Raw genomic sequence first — 23,590 nt, forward strand, 5'->3', positions numbered from 1 at the left:
CTGAGGTCTGAACCTGGTTGCGCACGGTCCATCCGTCCACTGACCACTAAAGACCGACCCAAGCCAGACCGAGTCCATGAGTCAATGCAAAAAAAATTCCAAAATGGGGCTAAAATATTTGTTAGGGTTATTTCCACTAGGTTTGCACAGCAGAATGGGTGTTAAGGTTAGGTGTTGTGTGGTGCAGTACATCTTTGAAAAAACTCGACATCTGTATGGATGGAGGAAATGGTTCTAAACCCCCAAGAGAGTAATCAGTAATTTAACTATACACAACTCAACATCGTTTTGGATGGAGGAATACGTTTCTGTGACTTCAAGAGATCTCAACATCGTCTGGATGGAGAAAACAATTTTTGGAACCTTCTAGAAAATTTCTGTGGCTCTCTACATCATACACCACACGGATGGAGGCCTTAAAGTGGACTGTTCAAGCCTTATCGCGACGTTTCGGAATTTATTTTCCTTCTTCAGGCTAGCTCAAACACAAAATGAAAGGTTCCAGTCACTCGGTCTTATTTATACTGTTTCTGAGGGGGCGTGTCTGCACACAAACACGTTCTAACACTAAATATCGGCACTTTTTGGTGCGTCATGATCCATTTTGGTGTGATTTACCATTCTGTTGTACTGATATTTCACATCAACTCACTGAAACAAGGCCCGACAAGGACCAGCCCAAAGCTCAGAGACGGAGGCACTGGCTGGTTAGGGGAATGAAACATCCAAGGTCCAGACCTGAGGTCTGAACCTGGTTGCGCACGGTCCATCCGTCCACTGACCACTAAAGACCGGAGCCTTAGTCTTGGTTTTTGAGTTTTTATCCTTGAGTGCCTTTCGAGTGCCTCCCAGTGAGCTCAAACACTAGTGGTTTGGTTAGGTTTGCTGGGGTGGTTTTGGTAGTGTTTGTTACTGGTTTTTGTGGGTTTTTGTGTTAGGGTATGCACACAAATAGGTCTAGACTTAGTGTCTATGGTGCACGATGTTTGGCTGCTCCATGACTTATCTCCATTGTTTGTCCTAGGGCTTGAAGTTGGTAGTTATGTTTATAGGGTTTTAGGGAGTGGGTTTGTGGACTTAGTCCAGTAGGGTCCGGAAGGCCTGTAGGTTATAGAGATCTGGTACCATCCGACTTGAGTTTTTGGGTGAGGGTTTGAACCTGTTAGCAGTTCCAGCCCTTGGGTCGTGGGTTTAGTGGCTGGTTGTGATAGATTTGGGTTGGACTTAGTGCTGGTTTTTGAGTGGTTTGGGTACGGACCCTGTTTCGTTTTTCTAAAGGTTTGGTGTTGGTGGTTGTTTAGTGGTTGGGTGAGGTTATTTGAGTGGGTTTTTAGTCATATGTGGTTTGGCACAGTTGTGTTGTGGTTTGAGTGTTCTTGGCTGTGTGGTTTGTTTGGTTAGGTTTTGGGTGGTTTTGGTATGGTTGGTCTGTGGTTTTTGGTTTCAAATGGGGTAGTTTGGTTCGAGTGGTTTTTTTGAGTTAGTTGGTTAGGTTTTGGGTGGTTTTGGTCGGGTTGGTCTTGAGTGGTTTTGTTAGTGTTTTTGGAGTGGTTTTGAGTGGTTTTTGAGTGAGATTTTTTGGGGTTTTGGTGGGGTTGGTTAGATTTTGCTGTTTTGATTGTTTTTTGAGGGTTTGGTTAGGGGTGGTTTGGAAGGGTTTCTGGAGTGGTTTGAGTTTGGGTGGTTTTGAGTTGTGTTTTGAGTGGTTTTTGAGTGTTTCTAGATGAATGGTTGGAGTGGTTTGGTGCGTTTATGGTGAGTTTCTGAGGGTCTTGAGTGGGTTTTGAGTGGGTTTAGAGATGTTTGAGGGTTTGGTTATGGTTTTTGTGGAGCGTCATGAGTTAGTGTTTTGGAGTGTTTGGTTGGGGCTTAGTCTCGGGTTTAGGTTGGTACTTTGACAGGGTTTGTTGGTTAGGGTTAGTGCTGACGTTTTAGGGTTTCTGGGTTAGGTTGGGTTGGGCTAGGTTTAGGGGGGTTAGGGTTAGGTTAGGTGAGGACGGGATAGGGAACTGTTAGGCGTTTACTTAGGGTTAGGTGTGTTAGGGCTAGGGTTGAGGTTTCTGGGTTAGGCCCAGAGGTTTAGGGTTAGGGTTAGGGTAGTGGTTAAACAAGTTAGGGTTAGGAGTTAGGTGGGTTTAGGTTGTTAGGTATGGTTAGGGTTTTTTAGTGTTCTTTGAGTTTTGGTGTAATTTAATGGTAAGGGTTTAGGGTTCAGTGGTTTGGTTGGGTCTTAGGGTTAAAGTTTTGGTTAGGGTTTATATGGGTAGGGTTAGGGGTAGGTTGGGCTCAGTGAGGGTTAGGGTTAGGGTTAAGGGTGTCTTTAGTTAGGGTGTTAGGGTAAGGTTAGTTTTAGGATGTTCTGGTGTACTAGCAGTGTTGGTTAGTTTGGTTAGGTGGTTTAGGTAGGTCAGGGTGGGGTTAGGAGTGTAGGGTTAGTGACTGGTTTTGGGTAGGTTTCGAGTTATTAGTGGTTTTGGGTTAGTTTTGGTGGGGTTAGGGTTAGGGTTAGGGTAGTTAGGGTTAGGGTTAGATAAATGGTTTAGGTGCCTCCCAGGAGTTAGTAGGGTTAGGAGTTAGGGTTCAGTGGTTAGGTTAGGGTAGGGTGGAAACTTGGGGGGTTAATACATTAGGTGTAGAGTTAGGTTTAGAATAGGTTAGGGCCGTAGGGTTAGCGAGGACAGGTTAGGGTTAGGTTAGGGTTAGGGTTAGGGTTAGGGTTTAGGGTGTTTGTTAGTTTTGGTTGAGGTTAGGGTTAGTTCCTGTTAGAGTAGGAGTTAGGGTTCTGGCTGGTTAGGGTTAGGGTTTAGGGTTAATGGGTTAGGGTTACTTAGGTTAGTTAAGTAGGGTTAGGGGTTAGGTTAGGGTTAGGGTTAGGGTTAGGGTTAGAGTTAGGGTTAGGGTTAGATTAGAGTTAGGGTTAGTTAGGGTTAGAGTTAGGTTAGAGGTTAGAGTTAGGGTTAGGGGTAGTTGGTTAGGGTTAGGGTAGGTTAGGTTTAGGGTTTAGGGTTGGGTTAGGTTTGGGGTTATGTAGGGTTAGGGTTGGTTAGGTTAGGGTTTGGTTAGGGTTAGTTTTAGGTAGGGTTAGTTAGGGTTAGGTTAGGGTTAGGTGTTTTAGGGTTTAGGGTTAGGGTTAGGTTAGGGTTAGGGTTAGGGTAGGTTAGGGTTTAGGGTGAGAGGTTTTAGGGTTTTAGGGTTAGGTTAGGTTAGGTTAGGTTAGGGTTAGGGTTAGGTAGGTTAGGTTAGGGTTAGGTTAGGGTTAGGGTTAGGGTTAGGGTTAGGGTTAGGGTTAGGGTAGGGTTAGGGTTAGGGTTAGGGTTAGGGTTAGGTTAGGGTTAGGTTAGAGGTTAGGTAGTTTTGGGGTAGGGTTAGGGTTAGGGTTAGGGTTAGGGTTAGGGTTTAGGGTAGGGTTATGTTTTGTTAGGTTAGGTTAGTTAGGGTTAGGGTTAGTTAGTTAGGGTTAGGGTTTGGGTTTAGGGTTAGGGTTTTGGTTAGTGTTTAGGGTTGAGGTTAGAGTTAGGGTTAGGTTTTTTTGGTTTAGGTTTGGTGTTTGTTTTATGGTTAGGGTTTGGGTTAGGGTTAGGTTAGGGTAGTTGGCTGTTGACTGTTCACAATGCAGAGTTTTGCCATGTCGTGTGTTGTGTGTGAGGTGTGTGTGTGTGTGTGTGTGTGTGTGTGTGTGTGTGTGTGAGAGAGAGAGAGAGAGAGAGAGAGAGAGACAGTGGAGTCAGCTGTCTTAACCGTCCGTGGCTTGTGTACTGCAAACACATACTAGCATCATCACTGTGTCCGTCAATAGACTTCTGTTCCTCTTTCAAGGGCTTGAACTAAAAAGTTAAAACTAAAAGACATTATTAACTGTCTTTCTTTTAACATTTATTTTGAAAGATGAAGCTCGTGATTATGGAAAGGGGTGTTACAATTTCTGACGAGTGCTTGGCGGTTATCGCGCCAATCACAATCAGACTGAGGTGGGATCAGCTGGCCAACTCAGAGCAGACTGTGTGTTTGTCAGAAGGAGGGACTTTTGTCGAAAACAAGCGTTACAGGAGGCGTGGCATAGAGGCACCCTACATAAAAAATGTACAGTATTTTGAAAAATAATGTGTTTTTTTGTACAATTAAACATGTCACAACAGTTCTGTTACACCCAATAGGCACAAAATAAGCAGTGGTTTTGTTCAAAGATAAAGATCCGACATTAATATCTGATATTGTCAAATGATGTGTGCAATCGGGTGCCAGAGATTTTCCCTCACGCATGGCATCCATAGTAACACACGTGGACCACAATTTCTGCTTTAGTGGACCCCATGCACATGCACACACACACACACACACACACATACACACACACACATGCCCGTGTTTCGTCTGCTGGTGCCGAAACTCTCCACTTCCATGAACATCACCACCGAGACAACAGCCTGAGATACCAAACAGCCACTGCATCGGTGGACTGGATGTGTAGTGTGGGTGTGTGTGTGTGGTGTGTGTTGGCAGTACAGGATCTGCCAGGGATGTAGGACCGGCTGTGCTGGTCTCGGTGCTGTAGGACAGAGGATAAAGCAGGCGGTGAGAGCAGACGCTGGGAAGTCAACACACATGGCTTCAGGTTGGTTGTAAGGGTTTTTTCAAATGCTGGATGATTTCAATCAGACCGTGATGAGGTGGTTAGAAGCTCTCGCTTTCTTTCGAGTCTTCACAGTTCCTCTCTAGTCTGAGGTATTGATAGGACTCTCTGCTGCAGGAGTTCTGTGTTGTTTGGACACACTTCCTACTGTTTGACTGTCCTTATCATTGACTTTCAGTTTTCTTCTCTCACTGATGATCTGAGTCCTCACTGATCATGGGCCTTGTGTCTGCAGTCTTAATCGTGAAGTCTAGTTGTTTCCCCTGAAAAAACCTGAACAATTATATAGAATATATATATATATATTATATATATATTAGATATATCTATAGATAGATATAAGATATATAATATATATACGTATTATAATAAACTACAGAGCATAATTCACTGTGTAGTCTTTTGAAAATAGAAACTTGTAGCATTGCTTGTGCCTGCTGTCAGATTACAGTCATCATCATTATTTTTACTGTTTGAATTACTGTTTTGAGTTTAATAAGACCTGGCTTTTATCACATTATTGAGACGCCAGGAAAGAAATTGTCAGTTCAGATCATCAGTTTTACTTATATATAACATGTAAGATATGTTTTACGCTAGTTATCAAATCAGTCCCCCAGAGATACGTCTGTGCACCAATTTGTTGCAAATCCAATCCAATACCAATATATATGATTCAACCCAGTCCAGCATACTTTCTAATGTTTAAATATTTCATTGGCTGATTCCCTGTGGGCTGAAGCCGGCTGTCTTTCTCCATTGTGTTATCAGCGTGCAACACATGAGATCCAGAGACCTACAGACGCTCATCTGTGACTCTCCTGAACGTCCTCTCTGCTCGCTCACAGGAGTTTGCAGCTTGGACTCTGAAAGGTCCAACCACTTCAGTCCAACTTACAAAAACCTGCCGCTTTTGTTGTTTTCTGCATCCCACAGTGTAAGTGTGTGTGCAGTGCGTTATTGATTTGATGGTATTATGTACCAGATCGATGAGACTGTCATCAGTGTCATCTCAGGTGTCTTGTACACGGGTCAGAGACCAAAACGGCTTTTCAAGCATCAAAACAACGAAGTTTAATATTGCTTGCACTCGAATTTTACCCCTCTGTACATTAAATGTGTCCTGTTTAATTTTATTTTATGAAACTTTTTCTAAGCAAAACATAATGAACTGATCATACATTTTTTTTTTACCCTGATTTAGAGTAAAAAATGAATTCAGTGTACCCTAGTGAAAAACAAATTAACTAAAATGTATTTGAAATATCTTTTTGTGTGTGTGTGTGTGTGTGTGTGTGTGTTGTGTGTGTGTGTGTGTGTGTGTGTGTGTGCCTAGTGAAAAACAAATTAAAATGCATTTGAAATATCTTTTTTTTTGTGCTAAGTGTACTACAAATGCATTTACATATTTTACGTGCTTAAAAAATTTCTAAACTGGTCTTTCATTGCACAGAAGTAATGCTGGGGTATAATTTTTTCTATTAGATAATATATATATATATATATATATATATATATATATATATATAATATATATATATATATATAATTTTTGCATGTGATATTTGAAACATTAAAGTAGAGACTTTACTGGCATTAAATATGCGTGCATATCAAATCACTTTTGTAAACTGAATTTGATGCAGACACCAGAATGGTCTCGTCTTTGACCCACATAAAAAAAAATAGTAATACAAGGACAACAAAGAAAGACAGAAAAATGCCATTTTATTGGAATGTAGGCCCATTCACAAGAGAATGACACTCATGATCTGATTCTTTGAATGAATCTGTTGAACAGACTTGTTGTTTTAAATCATCATTACTGCAGCTAACTCTCTCACTGAATCAGTTGAACTGAAATAGTTGTATTGCTGTGCTAATCTAAAAATATTTGACACGCTGTATTGAACATTTCCTCAGTTCACCTGCTGGTGAGGCTAAAAGCTTGATTCAGGTGTCAAACCGAAGATTGTAAGCATTTAATATCTTCGGCTGAGATGGTGGAGGGTGTTGGGCTGCAGGAGGAGGGGTGTTTGTTTCATGTGTTTGATGTTTGATAAGATGTTTTTGTTTAGGAGGGTGAATGGATGCAACGGTGAAGGGCTTTTGGTAATAATTTATTCAGATGATTGGAGAGGTGAGACGAGCAGGTGTGACCTGATGCAGAGTTTGATTTCATTCAAAAACACTCTTATGCCTGAGGACTTGGCTGACATAGAGCCGCTTTTAGAAATTTCCAGTCAGTAACATCTTATTTTCTCCTCTTCGGGGATTGAGCCGGAGGAAACGGAGAGGTGAGGAGCAGATTCAGCAGGGAGGTGGAGACATGGAAAAGCGGAGCGTGTAGTTACAGCTGAAGAAAGAGTGACTGGGAACAGAACTCGATGTCATCAGAGTCTCAGAGCGACTCAAACATACCCAGGGTTTGTCCTCAGGAGGTTCATCGACACGGCGGAGGAGAGCCAGAAACACAGCCTACAGCACCGAATCCAGTCCAGAACTAGACCTTCACATTTCCTGAAGAAATCGTGATATCTGTCCATCTATCATTCCATTACTAGCTATTGTTTCATCCATTCATCCATCCATCGTTTCTACCATCATTCTATCATTTCATCCATCCATCAATCATCATTCATTCTATCTGTTGTTCCATCCATCCATTGTTTTTCGTAGCATTATTGTTCCATTCATCCATCATGTGTTCTATCATTTATTGTTCCATCCGTGTTTTTTTCTAGCATTTTATCGTTCCATCTATCCATCATTCATTCCATCTATTGTTCCATCCATCCATTGTTTCTTCTAGCATTGCATCCATCATCTTTTTATTTTGTCATTCTGTTGTTCCATCATCCATCCATTGTTGGTCTATCGTACTATCTATTGTTTCATCCATTCATCCATCATTCTATCGTCCCGTCTATCCATCCATCCATCCATCCATCCATCATTCTATCTTCCCGTCTATCCATCCATCCATCCATCCATCCATCCATCCATCCATCCATCATTCTATCGTCCCGTCTATCCATCCATCCATCCATCCATCATTCTATCGTCCCGTCTATCCATCCATCCATCCATCCATCCATCATTCTATCGTCCCGTCTATCCATCCATCCATCCATCCATCATTCTATCGTCCCGTCTATCCATCCATCCATCCATCCATCCATCATTCTATCATCCCATCCATCTATCATCTATCTATCCATCCATCTATCGTCCCGTCTATCCATCCATCCATCCATCCATCATTCTATCGTCCCGTCTATCCATCCATCCATCCATCCATCATTCTATCATCCCATCCATCTATCATCTATCTATCCATCCATCTATCGTCCCGTCTATCTATCCATCCATCCATCCATCCATTCATCCATCATTCATTCCATCTATTGTTCCATCCATCCATGTTTCTTCTATCATTCTATCATTCCATCCATCCTTCCATCATCCATCCATCCATTGTTTCTAGCATTATTGTTCCATCATCCATCATTCATCTTATTGTTCCATTCATTTATTCTTTCAGTTATATTCCATCCATCCCATTCTATTGCCCGTTTATTCACTCGTTTATTTATTCATTCTGCCATTTATCCTATTTATCGTTCTATCAATCTTTCTGTTTTCCTGTCGTTTTGTCTATCTTTCCATCTATTGTTCTATCATCATCCATCCTTTGTTTGTTCTGTTTTTATTGTTTTTTTGCTTTGTTTGTTCGTTCATTCATTCATTTTTTATTTTGTCTGTCTGTCTATCTATCTATCTATCTATCTATCTATCTATCTATCTATCTATCTATCTATCTATCTATCTATCTATCTATCTATCCTCACTAGTTTGACGAACCTGCAATGTGACATCAATAACATTTGGCTCTTTGGAGATCTTTAAATAACCGTATACGCATGTAAAGTGTTTTTTTTTTAATGTGAAGAGCAGCATTAAATATCATTTATGCGGTGTGAGTGGATTAAAGGTCTTCAGGGATGCGTTCCTGGAAAGATAAAGGTCATGCTTTGATTCCCGCAGTGTGTGACTGTAAATCAGCAGAGCTCATCAGACCACACACACACACACACACACACACACACACACAGAGCATCTGACACCCGGAGAGGAAGCATGTTTGCGTGGTGGGTGGGCGGCAGCAGTGTTTGTGTGTGTGTGTGTGTGTGTGTGTGTGTGTGTGTGTGTGTGTGTGTGTGTGTGTGTGTGTGTGTGTGTGTGTGAATGCCGGGTTTCTGTTTGACCTTTGATCCCTGAACTGTTGCAGACGTGACGGGTGAAAGGGCACCAGCTCCTCGTCTGGATTCGGTTCTGCTGGAGCCTGTAATCATCGTTACGAGCTCCGGCAGATACACTCATTTCTCCAGACCGCAGTAACGTGTCTGAACGAGTGCAGGACGTGTGAAGAGCAGAGCTGCAGCGTCTCAGCGTGAGCGCGTGTAAGCCTGCATGTCTGAGTTTATGAGACACTCGTGATCTACAGCCTGCTGTTCACGCTGGCTAGCTAGCTTTAAGCATCTCTAAACCATGCTTTTTGAAACTTTTCATGTTTTTTTCAAACTCTTTCAGTTGGAAAGTGTCTTTTATAGCTGCACATGCAAGTGTGCAGAACTCTGAAATTAAAGTTAATTTAATAATCAATTAAATAATCAGATTTAACACCTAAATAAAAACTTGTGCAAACATTTAAATTCCACATATGGCAGTTTTTATATAAATTTTTTAATAATATAATTGTGTTTCTTCTTCAATTTGTGATTTAAACATTTAAAAAAAAAAAATGTTTGTTTTTTAATGACAAATTTATTCAAACATGCATTAAATAATGAAGGCATCACTGACAGGTTAAGTAAAAAATATTATGAATATTTATTATAGTGCATATATTTAGCAAAATGCTCATTTCAATAGTTATTTTTTTCTATCTGACTATTGAGTTCCCAGAGATTTATGTGATGATATTACAATTCATTGAACGTTTACATGATTTGTGATTTTATTTCAGTATGTTGTTCTGTTTCTGATGTTCATTCATGTTTATTTGCTGCTGTAACTTGTAGTAAAGAGGAAGAGATGATCACATTAACATCACATTAAAGAGCCACAAAACCACATTTGTTGATTTTAATGTTGATGTTAGATTTGAATTTTGAGGTTTTTGTTTTGTTTTATGTTAAAAGAAACAGAACAAAGCTTATTGTGATTTTTGGATGGCAGGGGCGACAAATAATGATTAGTGGAGTTCATGCATCAGCAGAAAACAGACTAAAAGATCGATCTTGAGATTTAAGAATTCATATTAGTACAGATTAAAAATGAGAAATCCAGCACTAGCTGTCATGTACCTGTTTGCCACATTGTGCATGAAATAGACACAGATTTTCAGCCTCCAAAACTGAAATTTTTTTTATTTCGGTGCATCACTAGTTAAGAGTGTAATGTAACGATCCAGGATTCTGCGAGCTCGGCTTATATGAAGATCTCTCTCTCTCTAGTCTCTAAACTTTTCTCATTTTTCCGCAAGAGCTCCCTTGAGCAGAGAGGCAATTATGCAGCACTGTGGTGTTATATTTCATTCCATGAGCGTCTCTGCATTATACCATACCATTAGCACGCCTGCTAACAGCTTCATGCCACCCCAGAGAACCAGAGAGAGAGAGATGCTTGCGCTGTTAGAGAGAGAGCATTGGACAAACCGCGTACTGGAGTGACACATGATTCCTGTGATTTGTAGTGAGGGGTGACAGATAGTTTCTGCAGTCCAGTTTCCAGTGACCCCTGGAGGTCAAGCACAGAGCTACACTTAGGACTGCAGTGTGTTTGTTGTTCTTCATCAGTATGAAGTGTCATACAGCCGACTTTGAGTCTGGAGGTCACCAGCATTCATTAAACAAACGGCAACAACTAGTTGAAAAAACTTAATTATAATCAAAAGTGAATTTGATTATTAATTAATAACTGCACACTGTGCACATAAAATGTCCACCAGTCACATCACTTTAGAGCAGTAAATAACACACTTCTATGGACAAACGTGTCTGAGATATAGCTGAGGACACACGGTGAGCTGCTGCGGGAAAAGTGCATGACCCACGTTGTCCTAAACATGAGAAAGCTTCTTATTAAGCTTCAAACATAAGCATATGGTTTAACACTATTTGCTGACATGTGCTTTGATGGATGCATGTTCCTTTTGAATGCATTTTCACTTTACAGGGCCTGTATTTTTTCTGTGTAAATGTTCAAAAAGCACGTTTTGCAGAAAGTCTCTGTCTCTGTCTCATCCTGACAGAAAGTGACACTCCTTAAACTTCACTGAACGAGCGCCGTTGTGCACATGCACATACAACAGACGGACCGCAATAGAACAGAAGTGTGATCATTCTGACTGTGCAATGTTAAATATGCATTTTGTTGAAGATGCTGTATGTATCGAGTAACTGTGTTTATGAGAGCAGCAGCTGTGAAGGGACTGTTGTAATAGTGTATAGATAATTACTACTCCAGTAAAGTGAACGCATATGTTTAGTCTGACTTTAGTGTTTGTCACACACACACTCATTGGGAGCATGTTTAGCAGGACATGAGCTCTGGTTTGTCTCTGGTTTGTCTCGGGCTGTTCTCTGTCGTGTTCAGATGAGACTCTGGGGTTTTTGGAGATGGTTTCCTCTGAGTGCCGCAGGCCTGACCATTAAGCACAGCATGTTCAGGTGTTTTGGCTTTGTTTTTTGTTCGTTTCACTGAAACCTTTAAGCACTTAGTATGAACCATGTCTGAATGTATAACGAGGCTGTCTGAAACATGCACCCTGCAGCTAAAAGACAGCTTTTGACTAAACTTGGGAAAAACACATTTGGGATTTTGACTGAAAATGTTGGTGTATGTTGATTAATTTGGTTGCTAAAAGTGCATCCTATTCTCGCTTTCAAATAAACCCGGCATTATAAACCATGAATATTGTTGGCTCTGTGATGAATTTCTTATGTGTGTACCTTTGTATAAAAGCGCCTGCTAAATGCATACAGCATGCTGATACCAGCACAGACTGTTGATATTTTGTCTTCTCCTGTCTTCGTTTGGCAGAAATCCGAGGCGGTCGCGCTCCTAAAGACTCCGGTGCGGCAGCTTCCTCTCTACGACACCCCGTACGAGCCGGAGGAGAACGGAGGAGATCCAGACGGAGGCTTGTGTTCCCGCGAGAGCAGATTACCGCAGGACGACGAGAGGCCGCCGGAGGAGTACGACCAGCCCTGGGAGTGGAAGAAAGACCGCATATCCAAAGCCTTCGCAGGTTCGGCCCGCTTCACTCAGTCTATACATTTGTGATGATTGTTTATCCACTAGTGATTAATAATACTGAACAGTCAGAAATATTACTGTCCTGTGTCCGGTTCTGTTGGTGGTGGGTGATGTTGGGGAGTTACTAACTAAAGTAGTGATGCTACTAACTTAGTTGCTCAGCTGTCTCCGAAACACTAGCTTTTCTACTTTTGTTTATTTTGTTGCAGTGCTTCATTTTAGTGAATTGGTTCGTCTAGATGATTCATATAAATAAACTGGTTAAAAAGGATTCATGCAATGGTTCATTCGAACCCTTGTGTGGCATTTTGTAGCAAAATATTTAGTAAAATACTGCAGTTTCCAACTCAAGCGATGGTCATGCTACACTTCCAGTTATATGCATGCAAGTGCAGGAGACCGGAAACAAGCTCACGCGAAATGATGAACTCTGACCTATGAATGTGAGAGTGTGAAGTGTAGGAGATTTTAATTTAATTGCAAGCAAACTTTAAATCTGCAGTATGGCATTGTTGCAGTAAAGTGCATGTTGTTGTATTTTGTTTGTATATTATTCTTTTTTAAAAAAAGATGACACTGAGTGTGTCGTTATATTACCACCATTGCAGAGTTTGAAGAATTGATGCACGGTTAAAGTCTAGTGTAACTGCGGCATCGTTTATATAAATTAGATCATTTTCTCTTTGCTATTTATTAAATGTGTTTGGTGAAAGTTCATTTTTGTGTTTTGCCTGTGATTGTTAATTTAATCCTAGTTTCTCATTGGTGGAGGTCTCACTCTTTACTGAATACGTTGGAGCATAAAGTCTCAAACATTTTCATTGCAAATCAACTTGAATGTGTAAACAGGCTCATTTTAATATCTCAGCCGTTGCCGTATCCGCCTGTTTCTGGGAATGCTGGGAGTTTTTCTGCTTACAGTATCTCTTCCTCTCTCTCTGAATGCTAGCAGCTTTGTTCTTCAGTCGAGACTTCAGGAACGGCTCATTTCAGCCCAAAGATGTAAATTCTGTCATCATTTACTCACCCTCATGTTGTTCCAAACCTGTATGCATTTCTTTAAGCTGGTTCACACAAAAGATGATATTTTGAAGTATGCTCATAACCAAACAGTTGCTGGTCTCCACTGACTTCCAAAGTATGAACAACAAAAATAAAAAAATACTGTGGAAGTCAGTGGCTACCGTCGGCTGTTTGGTTACCAGTGTTCTTCAAGGCATCATCTTTGTGTTGAGCAGAAGAAAGAAACTCATGCAGGGTTGGAACAACATGAGGGTGAGTGAATGACAGAATTTTCATATTTGGGTGAACTCTCCCTCGTCTCTCCGGGTGACTGCAGACAGACGTGTGTGAGAAAGTCTGCATGCTTTCTCCGTCCGTCTGACGCTCACCTGTGGACGGATCTGGAGGTGTGTGTGTGTGTGTGTGTCCGTCAGGTGTGGTGATTGTGTGTCGGCTGAAGGTTTGGCTCAGGGACACATGACTAACTCAGGTATAACTAAACATGGCTGTTCAACAGAGTTATTTGGATTTTTTTGACAAATAAAATTTCAAGCAGATAGATTTTTGTGCATCAGTTCTTGAAAGGTGTTCCTTTCCTTTTTCTTTTGCATTTTTTTGTCCTGTGTGTGTGTGTGTGTGGAGCAGCACTGCTCTGTTATGACTGCATTAGTCGTGAGGACACGAGCAGCGGAGCGTCCAGGAGAGATGTCCACATCTCTAGATCCTCCTCAGGTACTGCGGCACACAGGCTTTCCTCTCTGTCTGCATGGATTTATGACTGAATTAGCATCACAGGAGTTCACTGCTGTTTTACCTCGCAGAAAAATATCCCTATAGTTTCTCTTTCTCTTAAAGAATTATTCTGGGTTACAAATACAGATTAAGCTCTATGCTGATGACAGCTGATGAATTTGACCTGTGCATCAGTTTATAAAAACTAAAAACATGATACACTTTCAGTGGAAGTTGAAAATACACACCGTTTTCATAGTATGGCCATAAAACTTACATAAAATGAAATGTTATGTAAATTTGTAAACTATATATACATATATATGTATATAGTCCTCCATACCACAGCTCTGCATATTTTGCATGTCACTCTTATTTAACACACCTGTTTCAGATTTTTCAAATGTAAAAATAGCTCTAATATTCTCTAAATATTATATATAATTTGTGTTAGATGATTTTTCATCCTTAAAGTGATAGTTCACCCAAAAATTAAAATTTGATGTTTATCTGCATACCCCCAGGGCATCCAAGATGTAGGTGACTTTGTTTCTTCAGTAGAACACAAATTATGATTTTTAGCTTCAGCCGTTGCAGTCTCTCAGTCGTATAATGCATGGCAATGCTAACAAAATATATGAGAGTAAAAAAAACATGCACACAAAAATCCAAATTAAACCCTGCGGCTTGTGACGATACATTGATGTGTAAAGATACAAAACGATCAGTCTGTGCAAGAAACTGAACAGTATTTATATCGTTTTTTACCTCTGATTACTCTTGTGAACGCGCTTCACAGCAGCAAGCGCGTGAGGCATCTTCTTCTTCTTGCTTTATGGTAGATTGCAGACTTATAAGTGCATTACCGCCACCTATCTCTCAAGTGGACGAAAACGATATAAATACAATTATCTTTACACATCAATGTATCGTCACAAGCCGCAGGGTTTAATTTGGATTCTTCTGTACGGTTTTTTTTTTTTTTTTTACTCTCATAGATTTTGTTTCCATTGCCATGCATTATACGACTGAGAGACTGCAACGGCTGGAGTTCAAAATTTTAATTTGTGTTCTACTGAAGAAACAAAGTCACCTACATCTTGGATGCCCTGGGGGTCAGCAGATAAACATCAAATATTCATTTTTGGGTGAACTATCCCTTTAACCAAACTTATTGGTCACAAGTTAAAGTTAGCACAAAACTAGTGCGACTAAAAAGCATAATTTCACTTCTTCTTCAATTTATAACACAACCATGTCAACCTGATAAACTTTTTCTTTTTGTTTTTTGCATAATATACGGTATGCAAGGATCCTAGACAGCACAGAAATCACATTGGAATGCACGACTATAAATTCATCTGCCTAGAAAAGTAGTCCTACTTTAAAAAGATGAATTGGTAACTGATCTCAAATGCTGTTGATTACGCATAAGCTACATTTCTTGTGTAATATTCTTGTGTTTTATGCATTAATGTGTAATTAATTTGGATCTGTGTGGATTTTGTTTTAACTGTGATAATGACTTTACTGTGTTAAATGAGGATCACGGCGAATCGTCTTCTCCTTTGAGAGCAAATCACAGTTCTTTGTTGTCAGTCAGACAGACGCAGCTTTCAAAGACTTTATTATTTCCCACATGTCTTTGTCCTAGTTTTTCGACTGCTTATACCTCTCGCCAATCCGCTTCAATGTAGATAAAGCATGCTTTGACGTTTCTTTCCGCCAGGAAGCAGAGAAATCGGAAATCAGTCGTTAGGCCTCTGGCTTGCCACCAGATCCTCAGAGTAACCTCCCCACAGACCCTTAATACTCACATTCCTCTGCCTTCAGAAAAATGTTCAAAAAGAAATCTGCAAGGAACGTCAATCATAGCAGAACACCCTCGAGACGTCTGGTAAGCAGTCTGGAGCCCGTCTCAACGCTAAACCCCTGATCTCAGAGGTTAAAAGGTCATCCTGAGGTCACGACATGAGAGAAACGCTCATTAGGGTCTTTCCATAAATGGAGGCTTTGTGTATACAGCACTTAAAGGAACAGTTCACCCAAAGATGAAAATGAGCTGAAAATGTGCTCACCGTCAGGCCATCCCAGATGTAGATGAGTTTGTTTTTTGATCAGATTCGTAAAAAAAGTAGCATTGCATCAGTGTCTCAGCAATGGATGCTCTGCAGTGAATGGGTGCCGTCAGAATGAGAGTCCAAACAGCTGTAGAAACATCACAATAATCCACAAGTACTTGTGGATTATTGTGATGTTTTTATCAGCTGTTTGGACTCTCATTCTGACGGCACCCATTCACTTTCCAAATCTGTTCCCATGAAGTGAGTAAATTTTCAGCAAATGTTAATTTTTGGGTGAGCTGTTCCTTTAAGGGAGAAGATTATGGCTGTTTCTGGGTCAGTGTCTGTTGAAGAGATTTACATTGTATTTGCATTTCGCTAGTTTTCATTATTACATGAATAATGTAATATTCGCCACTTGCATTTCTAGTCCTGCCATTTTTTTTTTTGTGCCAGAATTTGTCTTATTTACATACCGAGTTCGTCTGTCAGCTTGTAAAATGCAGATGCTTGATTAGGATAAATGCAGTTTGTTGTGAAGTCGAGGTGACGCAGAGCGAACGGTAGAAATATTGCACTTAGCATAAATGAGTGCCTTAGTTATTACCGAGCGCTGCGGCGTATATATGTTTCTATTTCATCAATCTTCGTTTGCTCCGACGAAACACACAACATTAAAATCAGCTTGTGGTGAGCTGCAGTGCATTTGAGTCACTGCAATGCGTACAGCTCCCGATATTTATTTACCGCCAGGTTTATTCATTAAAGCATGTGCTGCGTGTGTGTGTTGCATTCACTCATGCGTTTATCAATGCGCTGCTTTCAGCCCGATGCTGATATGTGCTTGTGTAGGTCACTGCAGGGTTGTGCACTTGTGTGTCACCTAATTAGTCATCTGGTTATCTGCTGCCTCCTCACACACCACATATAGGCACAGAGTGACTGATGAGTGCAGATGTGACGACACTAAAGAATGTGTGTGTGTGTGTGTGTGTGTGTGTGTGTGTGTGTGTGTGTGTGTGTGTGTGTGTGTGTGTGTGTGTGTGTGTGTGTGTGTTTTTAAAGATAAACCCAGGTGGTGAAACCGAAAAGCACACACAGTTTTCTGGAAAGCCTCTCGTCCTTTGAAAGCGTGTCTGTGTTACATATGGAAGAACTCTAAAAACTGCTCTACTTACAAACACAGTGAGTGGTGACTAAAGGTATTTGATGACTTAAGCCAGGGGTTTTCAAACTCTTTGATGTCACAGATATAATGAACTCTTTCCTAAAATATAAAAGCAGCTGTTTATTTTCATGTACAAGGAATGACTTATACTGCAGTGAAATTGCTAGGATAGTTCAGAAATAAGTACAAGGAAGGTGGCAAGGAATGCATTGAATTAAATTAAATTTTTTTTTTTTTACGTATAGGCTTAATAGTAAAGTAATTTACGGAAAATTTGCTCAGCAATGGATGCTCTGCAGTGAATGGGTGCCGTCAGAATGAGAGTCCAAACAGCTGATAAAACATCACAATAATCCACAAGTAATCCACAGCACTCCAGTCCATCAGTGAACATCTGGAGAAGACAGAAGATGAAACACATCCAGCATTAAGACGTTTTTAACTCAAATACATAGAGTCTATAATCCATAATAACACTTCCTCCAGTGAAAAAGTGCATCTGCTGTTGTCTCTCACATCAAAATCCAGACACATATTTGTTTAGAGCTGTTTAAACAAACGCTGCTTGATCTGTGCAGATTTCTCTCCTGATTCACACCAGAACACTTTTTCACTGGAGGAAGTGTTATTATGGAGTATTTTAGGTGTATGATAACTGTATGCGGTTCAGATCACATGACCTGATGTAAGAGTAGTGTGGTTTTATTCACACAGTGTGGAAATGTAACAGTCAGTTTGTTTATAAAAGCATTGTCACTATGTGAATGTAACTGTATATTAACTGTAAAACAGGACTGACGCCTCTATACTGCGCCACAGACCATCTCAGTCTGCTCCTGATCTGTCTGCATGTTATTAATCCAGCTGTCCGTCTCAAACACTGACTGCATGACAGACGCTGCCCTCTGTCTTATTCTCATGCTGCTGCTGCGGTGTGATAACAGTCTTCTGTCATGATCTCACACACACACACACACACACACACACACACACACACACACAGTGATAAAAGTATTCTGTCATGTTCTTACATGCTGCTTTCATGGAGCTCAAAGGCGCCATTTCAGAGACAGAAATGCCACAGGGCTTATCTTCACACACACACACACACACACACACACCTGAGGCCAGATTTATGGAGCATTCTTAACAACAACAACAAAAAAACCTGCTTATTTTCTGTAAATTCTATCATCTTTTACTCCCCGTCATGTTGTCCCTTACCAAAAAGTAGTATACTTCAAGTTTATTTTATTAAGTATACTTAAGTAAAGTTCAAGTATATTTTTAAGCATACTTTATGTAGCATGTATAAAAATATCAGTGTTCTAGTAGTATACTTGTAAGTGTACTGTTTCAATACTCGTTGGGACTAAATTGGCCCACTTTCTAGTATATAAAAGTATATATTTTAAGTATACTTTAAGTATAACACTAGTAAACTTTGAGTACACAACTAGTTTACCTCTATGTTTGTAGTTTGTACTGCAATTATACTAAACGTGAACTCATTGGTATACTGATAGTTTACTAATTAAATACTTTGTTCACTTTGAAGTATAGTCTCAGTAAACACTAGTTTAGTAGTTTTATACTGCAAGTATACTCATAAGTTTTCTTTAAGTGAATTTCACATCATACTTTATACTACTATGTCAATATTTAGGTTTTAATTTGTGTATATTTTGTTATATGAATATCTGAACATACAAAACATCCAAAGAAAGAACAGAGTATCTGATTGTAAACAAAAACATTTTATTCTTGCTTCATGCAGTCTTTTTTAAACACTTTAATGTGGGTAAGTTTCATAAAAAATAAAGAAATGACATTTTAAACAAAAAGCTGAAAAAGTCTATGAATTTGATTCAGAATGATAATCAAAACGTAGATGGAGTCGATCAACACCCCAAAGCTTGACTGAAATTATTACTTCTTCATCGGTCGACATTTTATTCCATAACGTTACAGTTCTGATGCTGTTTCACGTCAGATGATCGTGTTACATGTGTTAGTATCTGTTGTTTCTTTTTCTTCTTGATTTGTGTTTTTTTGGAAATTCTGTACAGAAGATGTGTACTAGCGCCCTCTACTGTATAACAATGAAAACACAGATTCTAGGAGCACAAGTATAGCTCAAATATATTTAGACTGTGTAAGTATAAATCAAGTATACTTAAATGTCATTTTAAGTATATTTCTGAGCAGTACATAAAAAGTAAACTAAAAGCATGCTTTCCTATTTTTAGTTTAAAAGTATACTAATAGCACACTTGTATAAACTTCTTTTTTGTAAGGGGTTCCAAACCCATATGACTTTGGCTCATGTTTTTCATTAAAACCTCTCAGGTTTCCGTCTCTCTGTTGAAAGTCCAAGTGACCAAAACTTATAAAATCCAAAAAGGTTCTAAAGGCGTAATTAAATCAATCCATATGAATCAAACACTTTGAATCCAAGTCTTCTGAAGAGACACGATCACTTTATAAGATGAGTACAATAATAATAGATTTATAATGAAGAGTCTGTCTTCCTGAAAAGAATGTTCTTGAAAAATCATCCTAAATCAGCTCTTAAAGATAAGACACTAGTGATTAATCATGTAAAATGGTCATGGCTATGCGTGACGTGACTTTTTTAATTTTATAGTTTCAACATAATTTTCAGCACATATGAGCGCAGACATACATCAACACATTCACTCTAGAGAGAGAGCAAATGAATGCAACAGATGCACCAATTATGAGACAGATTTTGAAAAAAATTACTTTAAAACACACAACACATTAACAATACAACAGCAAATGTTGAACTCTCATCAAGCTGGTAAGTGATGAAAAGTGTGCACACTTATGATTATAATGGTCTGCGATTGGCAAAAAAGTTTGAATAGTTTGAAGGTTTTTTTTTTTGTTTTTGTTAGGTGTTTGCATACAATCATATATACACTAAAACCTGTCACTGTAAAAAAAAGTTCTTAACTCTCATAATGCATTAAAAAAATATTTAAAAAAATATATAAATCAATTAATATTTTTCAGCCAAAACCATATTATATCTGATTAACAACTTCTCTTTAATGAGTAAATGTGGATAATACATAATATGACATCATTACAATGTTATTAATGCAAAAACAATACAACATCAAAACACCTAAATATTACTCTGAACATTTTCAAAATAAAATCATTTTACTTACACAAACATTTGCTTTCAGATGAAAAAAAACTGATCTGTTTTTCATGCTGCAATGGTTCGTCAAAAGGTGACATATTTTGTTGATGAACATGAATATATTTTACAAACGTTTTAGACACTAATATAACTTCATAGATAATTGTACAGAATGTATTTTAACACCTAATGGTGCTCCATTTACATACATACCCGGGTCAAAAAAAATACAAAAAGAATGAATGAATGTTTTGAGTGTCTTAAAAGATTTGTAAAGGTTTTGTTCGCTTACTAAAAACTGTGCATTTGTTAGACATTGTTTTGTATCTCTTTCAGATCAGAACAGACCTGAATGCATTATGAGGGTTAAGAAAGCACTTGATTTCCGAAGTGCATGCAAGAAATGCATTTAGGAACATTCTTACAAACATCTTAGAATTAATCTTAAGAAAAGTCTTCTTCCTGAGAAGGTTTAGGCTTCTATCAGACGCATCCAGCAGCAGAAATCTGCTCACACTAACAGAACGTAGGTTGGCTGTTTCATCACAGATGGCAGCGCTGCAACGCCACAGAAACGGCTGAGAGCTCTTTAAAAAGCTGCTTTTGTAATTGCGTGCGAGGCGTAGGCAACACACTTTACCACGTTTTCACCGTATAATTACCTCACACCCCCATGTTTTAAATATGCACAATCTGCCAGCAGCTGATCGAGAGATGATTTAGGAGAACGAGCGCTCCTCAAAGTCACATCTGTCTTGGATTCGGCCAGAATGACTGTTCATCAGAAAGCAGAGGAGTGATTTGTGGATGTTACTGAGTCTTCAGCATCTCAGCTGTACGATTGCTTTCAAATCTGGAGCATGAGATGAACCGGCCGGCCTGCCTGAGCTCTGCCCAGGGGAATTGTGGGAAATCGAGGCAGCTTCTTTTGCACACTCTGTTCCCCCAATTTTGCTGTCGGTTCAAGCAAAGGACAGCGAACAGACACTGTGTGTAAGACTCACTCATCATCTCGAGCCGTGACAGATCGAGGAGCTCAGCCAAAGTTCAAAGCTGTTGCTGACTGTATATATATGTGTGTGTGTGTGTGTGTGTGTGTGTGTGTGTGTGTGTGTGTGTAGCAGCATTCATCTGAGGCTGGTGCTTGTAATATTGCAGCACTTCTGCCACTTTTATTAAATTGGCTATTATTTGGTGACAGCGGGTTCCTCATTTGTTGTAATTTGGTAAAATGAGCTGTGAGAGAGAGCAGAAGAGCGTCTGTTCAAAGCAGCAGTGTGTAATTGCTGATGTAAGTGGTGTTGCTGTGCCCTTGCAATCATAAAATCATTTCTTTTGAGAGAGAACAGCAAACGCAAATGATACTCTGGAGTCCTCGTGATCCCACCGTTCGCCTGCTTCATGTGTCTGTTTTTTACCCTTCTCTTTAAAAGAACTAAACTCAAAACTAAACTCAAAGTATTTCAATGGACAGGGGACTTTTGTCCCGAAAATGCAGTTTATCTGAGATCATTGAGTGTAACATTTACATTTATGTAAACGCTTTCATTCAGGCTATACATTTTTTTTTTTTTTTTTTTTTTTACCATGTGTGTTCCCTGGGAATTGAACCCACAACCTTTTGCACTGCTAACACAATGCTCTACCACTGAAGATAACTATAAGATAACTATAACAATAACTGTGTTAGCCTCCACACTAATGAATGATAGCACTGTTCATTCTAAGCATGTGCTTCATAATTGTTATTTTTGTGTGTGAATTAATGATAAATATATTTGTATTTATTTAAGTGGAGATAAAAATTATTTTTTTTGAAGGCGCGTACCTAAATGTCAGTTTAATGTGTGAAATATATATATAATATATATATATATATATATATATATATATAGATATAGATATAGATAGATAATGCATATATATTGATTTAATGAATTTTACCTTATGCACTTAGCGTAAATGTGTATCAAAAGCACACCATGGACCTAAGCGAACACTCAGACCACCTTTTTACATGGTCTCAGTTCATTTCACTTTAAGCAGTTTCAGTTTGCTTTAAATTCATTCATCGTGTGTTTGAATATGTAAAAAATGAAAGCAATCTTCTGTTGAAATCCCTTCGGTTCAATTAATTTCACGTTTTCACATTAAAGCATAAGCCAAAATTCTTGCCAGAGCCCTGAAACGAGCGAAGTTTGAAAATACCCTGAAATGAAGACAAAACATCACCTCCTGCCTCCCTTCCTCTTCCTCTCTTCCTCCTTTTCCCCTCTCCTCATCTTCCTCCTTATCTACTCTTCCTCCTCCTCCTCCTCCTTCTTTTCTTTGTCTTCTTTTTCATCGTTTTCATTCTCTTTCTTTTTCTTCTTCTTCTTCTTCTCCTTTTCTTCCCCTCCTTGTCATCGTTTTCATCCTGTATTCATCTTCCTCCTCCTCTTCCTCTTCCTCTTCTTCATCTTCCTCCTCCTCCTCCTCCTCTTCCTCTTCCTCTTCTTCATCTTCCTCCTCCTCCTCCTCCTCCTCTTCCTCTTCCTCTTCCTCCTCCTCTTCTTCATCTTCCTCCTCCTCCTCTTCCTCCTCTTCCTCCTCCTCCTCCAGGGCTGGTGTTTACCAACACACTCATTTAGCACGAGGGATTTTGCCAAGGCTCTAAAACGCACTAATCCTCACAATATGGTGCATTACCGACAGGACCGAGTGCTTTCAAAGAACTCCTCCGACGCCTGAACATGCAAACAGCTTTTTGGCTTAGAAGCCTCTCGACCGAGTTCAGCTTCAGTGTGGAAGAGCCAATATACACAATTCATCTTATCTGGGTGGCAGTGAATGTGTGCGACCGGTGCGAATTCACTTCTGCCTTCCTACAGCCAAGAGGCGAAGCTCCGCTCTCCCAAAACAATTACACACTAATCTGCGGCACCCAATGAGAATTAGCTCTTTAATCAGGCTGCTGGCAGGCCTTCACTTCAGCCGCTGTGGAGGAAGCTATTATATGAGCTGTCAAAGAGGCTGACCTCGCTAGATCGGCTCCGTTCAGCAAAACGCCGGTGGATAATGGCGACTCTGTCAACCGCCATCATATCATGAGTGCTAGCCGAGATTCCTGCTTAATGTTTTATCTAGAAGTTGCTCACGTAGAGCCCTCAGGAGTCAAAAACAAGGGCGAGTTCATAACCGAGTGCTTGGAGGAGTGCGTTTATCAGCTCGTGAAACGAGACAGCGCAGTCAAAACAACAAACCGCCAGCTTTACTTTGGAATGCGCAGACAGTTCGGGTCGTTCGCCTGTCAAGCGCTGAAAGCATCCGATGCCAAATGAATCACAAGTGCGTTTGCTTTGTATTTCAGAGATCTGTCCGGCCTCCGGAGGAGCTTTTGTTTGTTTGTGCTGTTTTTTTTGTTTTGCATGTCATGCCGAGCTGTTTCTGTCAGCGCACCAACAGGGAGAAGATGCACAGAAAGCAGAATGAAGGGATTTGTTGCTTGTTTTATTAAT

The 23,590-nt window shown here is 39.8% G+C and overlaps 1 protein-coding gene across 3 annotated transcripts in view; it reads left to right on the top strand.

The window, feature by feature from the left end:
- Positions 1-11,665: 11,665 nt before the first annotated feature.
- The window catches only part of LOC109049972 (SH2 domain-containing adapter protein F-like), a 28,809-nt gene continuing 16,884 nt past the window's right edge, over positions 11,666-23,590 (top strand). For 2 of the 3 annotated variants that reach the window (XM_042774812.1, XM_042774814.1), the window contains exons 1-2: positions 11,666-11,945; positions 13,601-13,687. In XM_042774812.1, the coding sequence (XP_042630746.1) occupies positions 11,681-11,945; positions 13,601-13,687 (352 nt within the window). In that variant the 5' untranslated portion in view covers positions 11,666-11,680. The remainder of the gene's footprint in view (positions 11,946-13,600; positions 13,688-23,590) is intronic. The other variant, XM_042774813.1, reaches the window with a different exon arrangement.

Source organism: Cyprinus carpio, chromosome A18, assembly GCF_018340385.1.
Source record: "Cyprinus carpio isolate SPL01 chromosome A18, ASM1834038v1, whole genome shotgun sequence".
NCBI classification, from domain to species: Eukaryota; Metazoa; Chordata; class Actinopteri; order Cypriniformes; family Cyprinidae; genus Cyprinus; species Cyprinus carpio.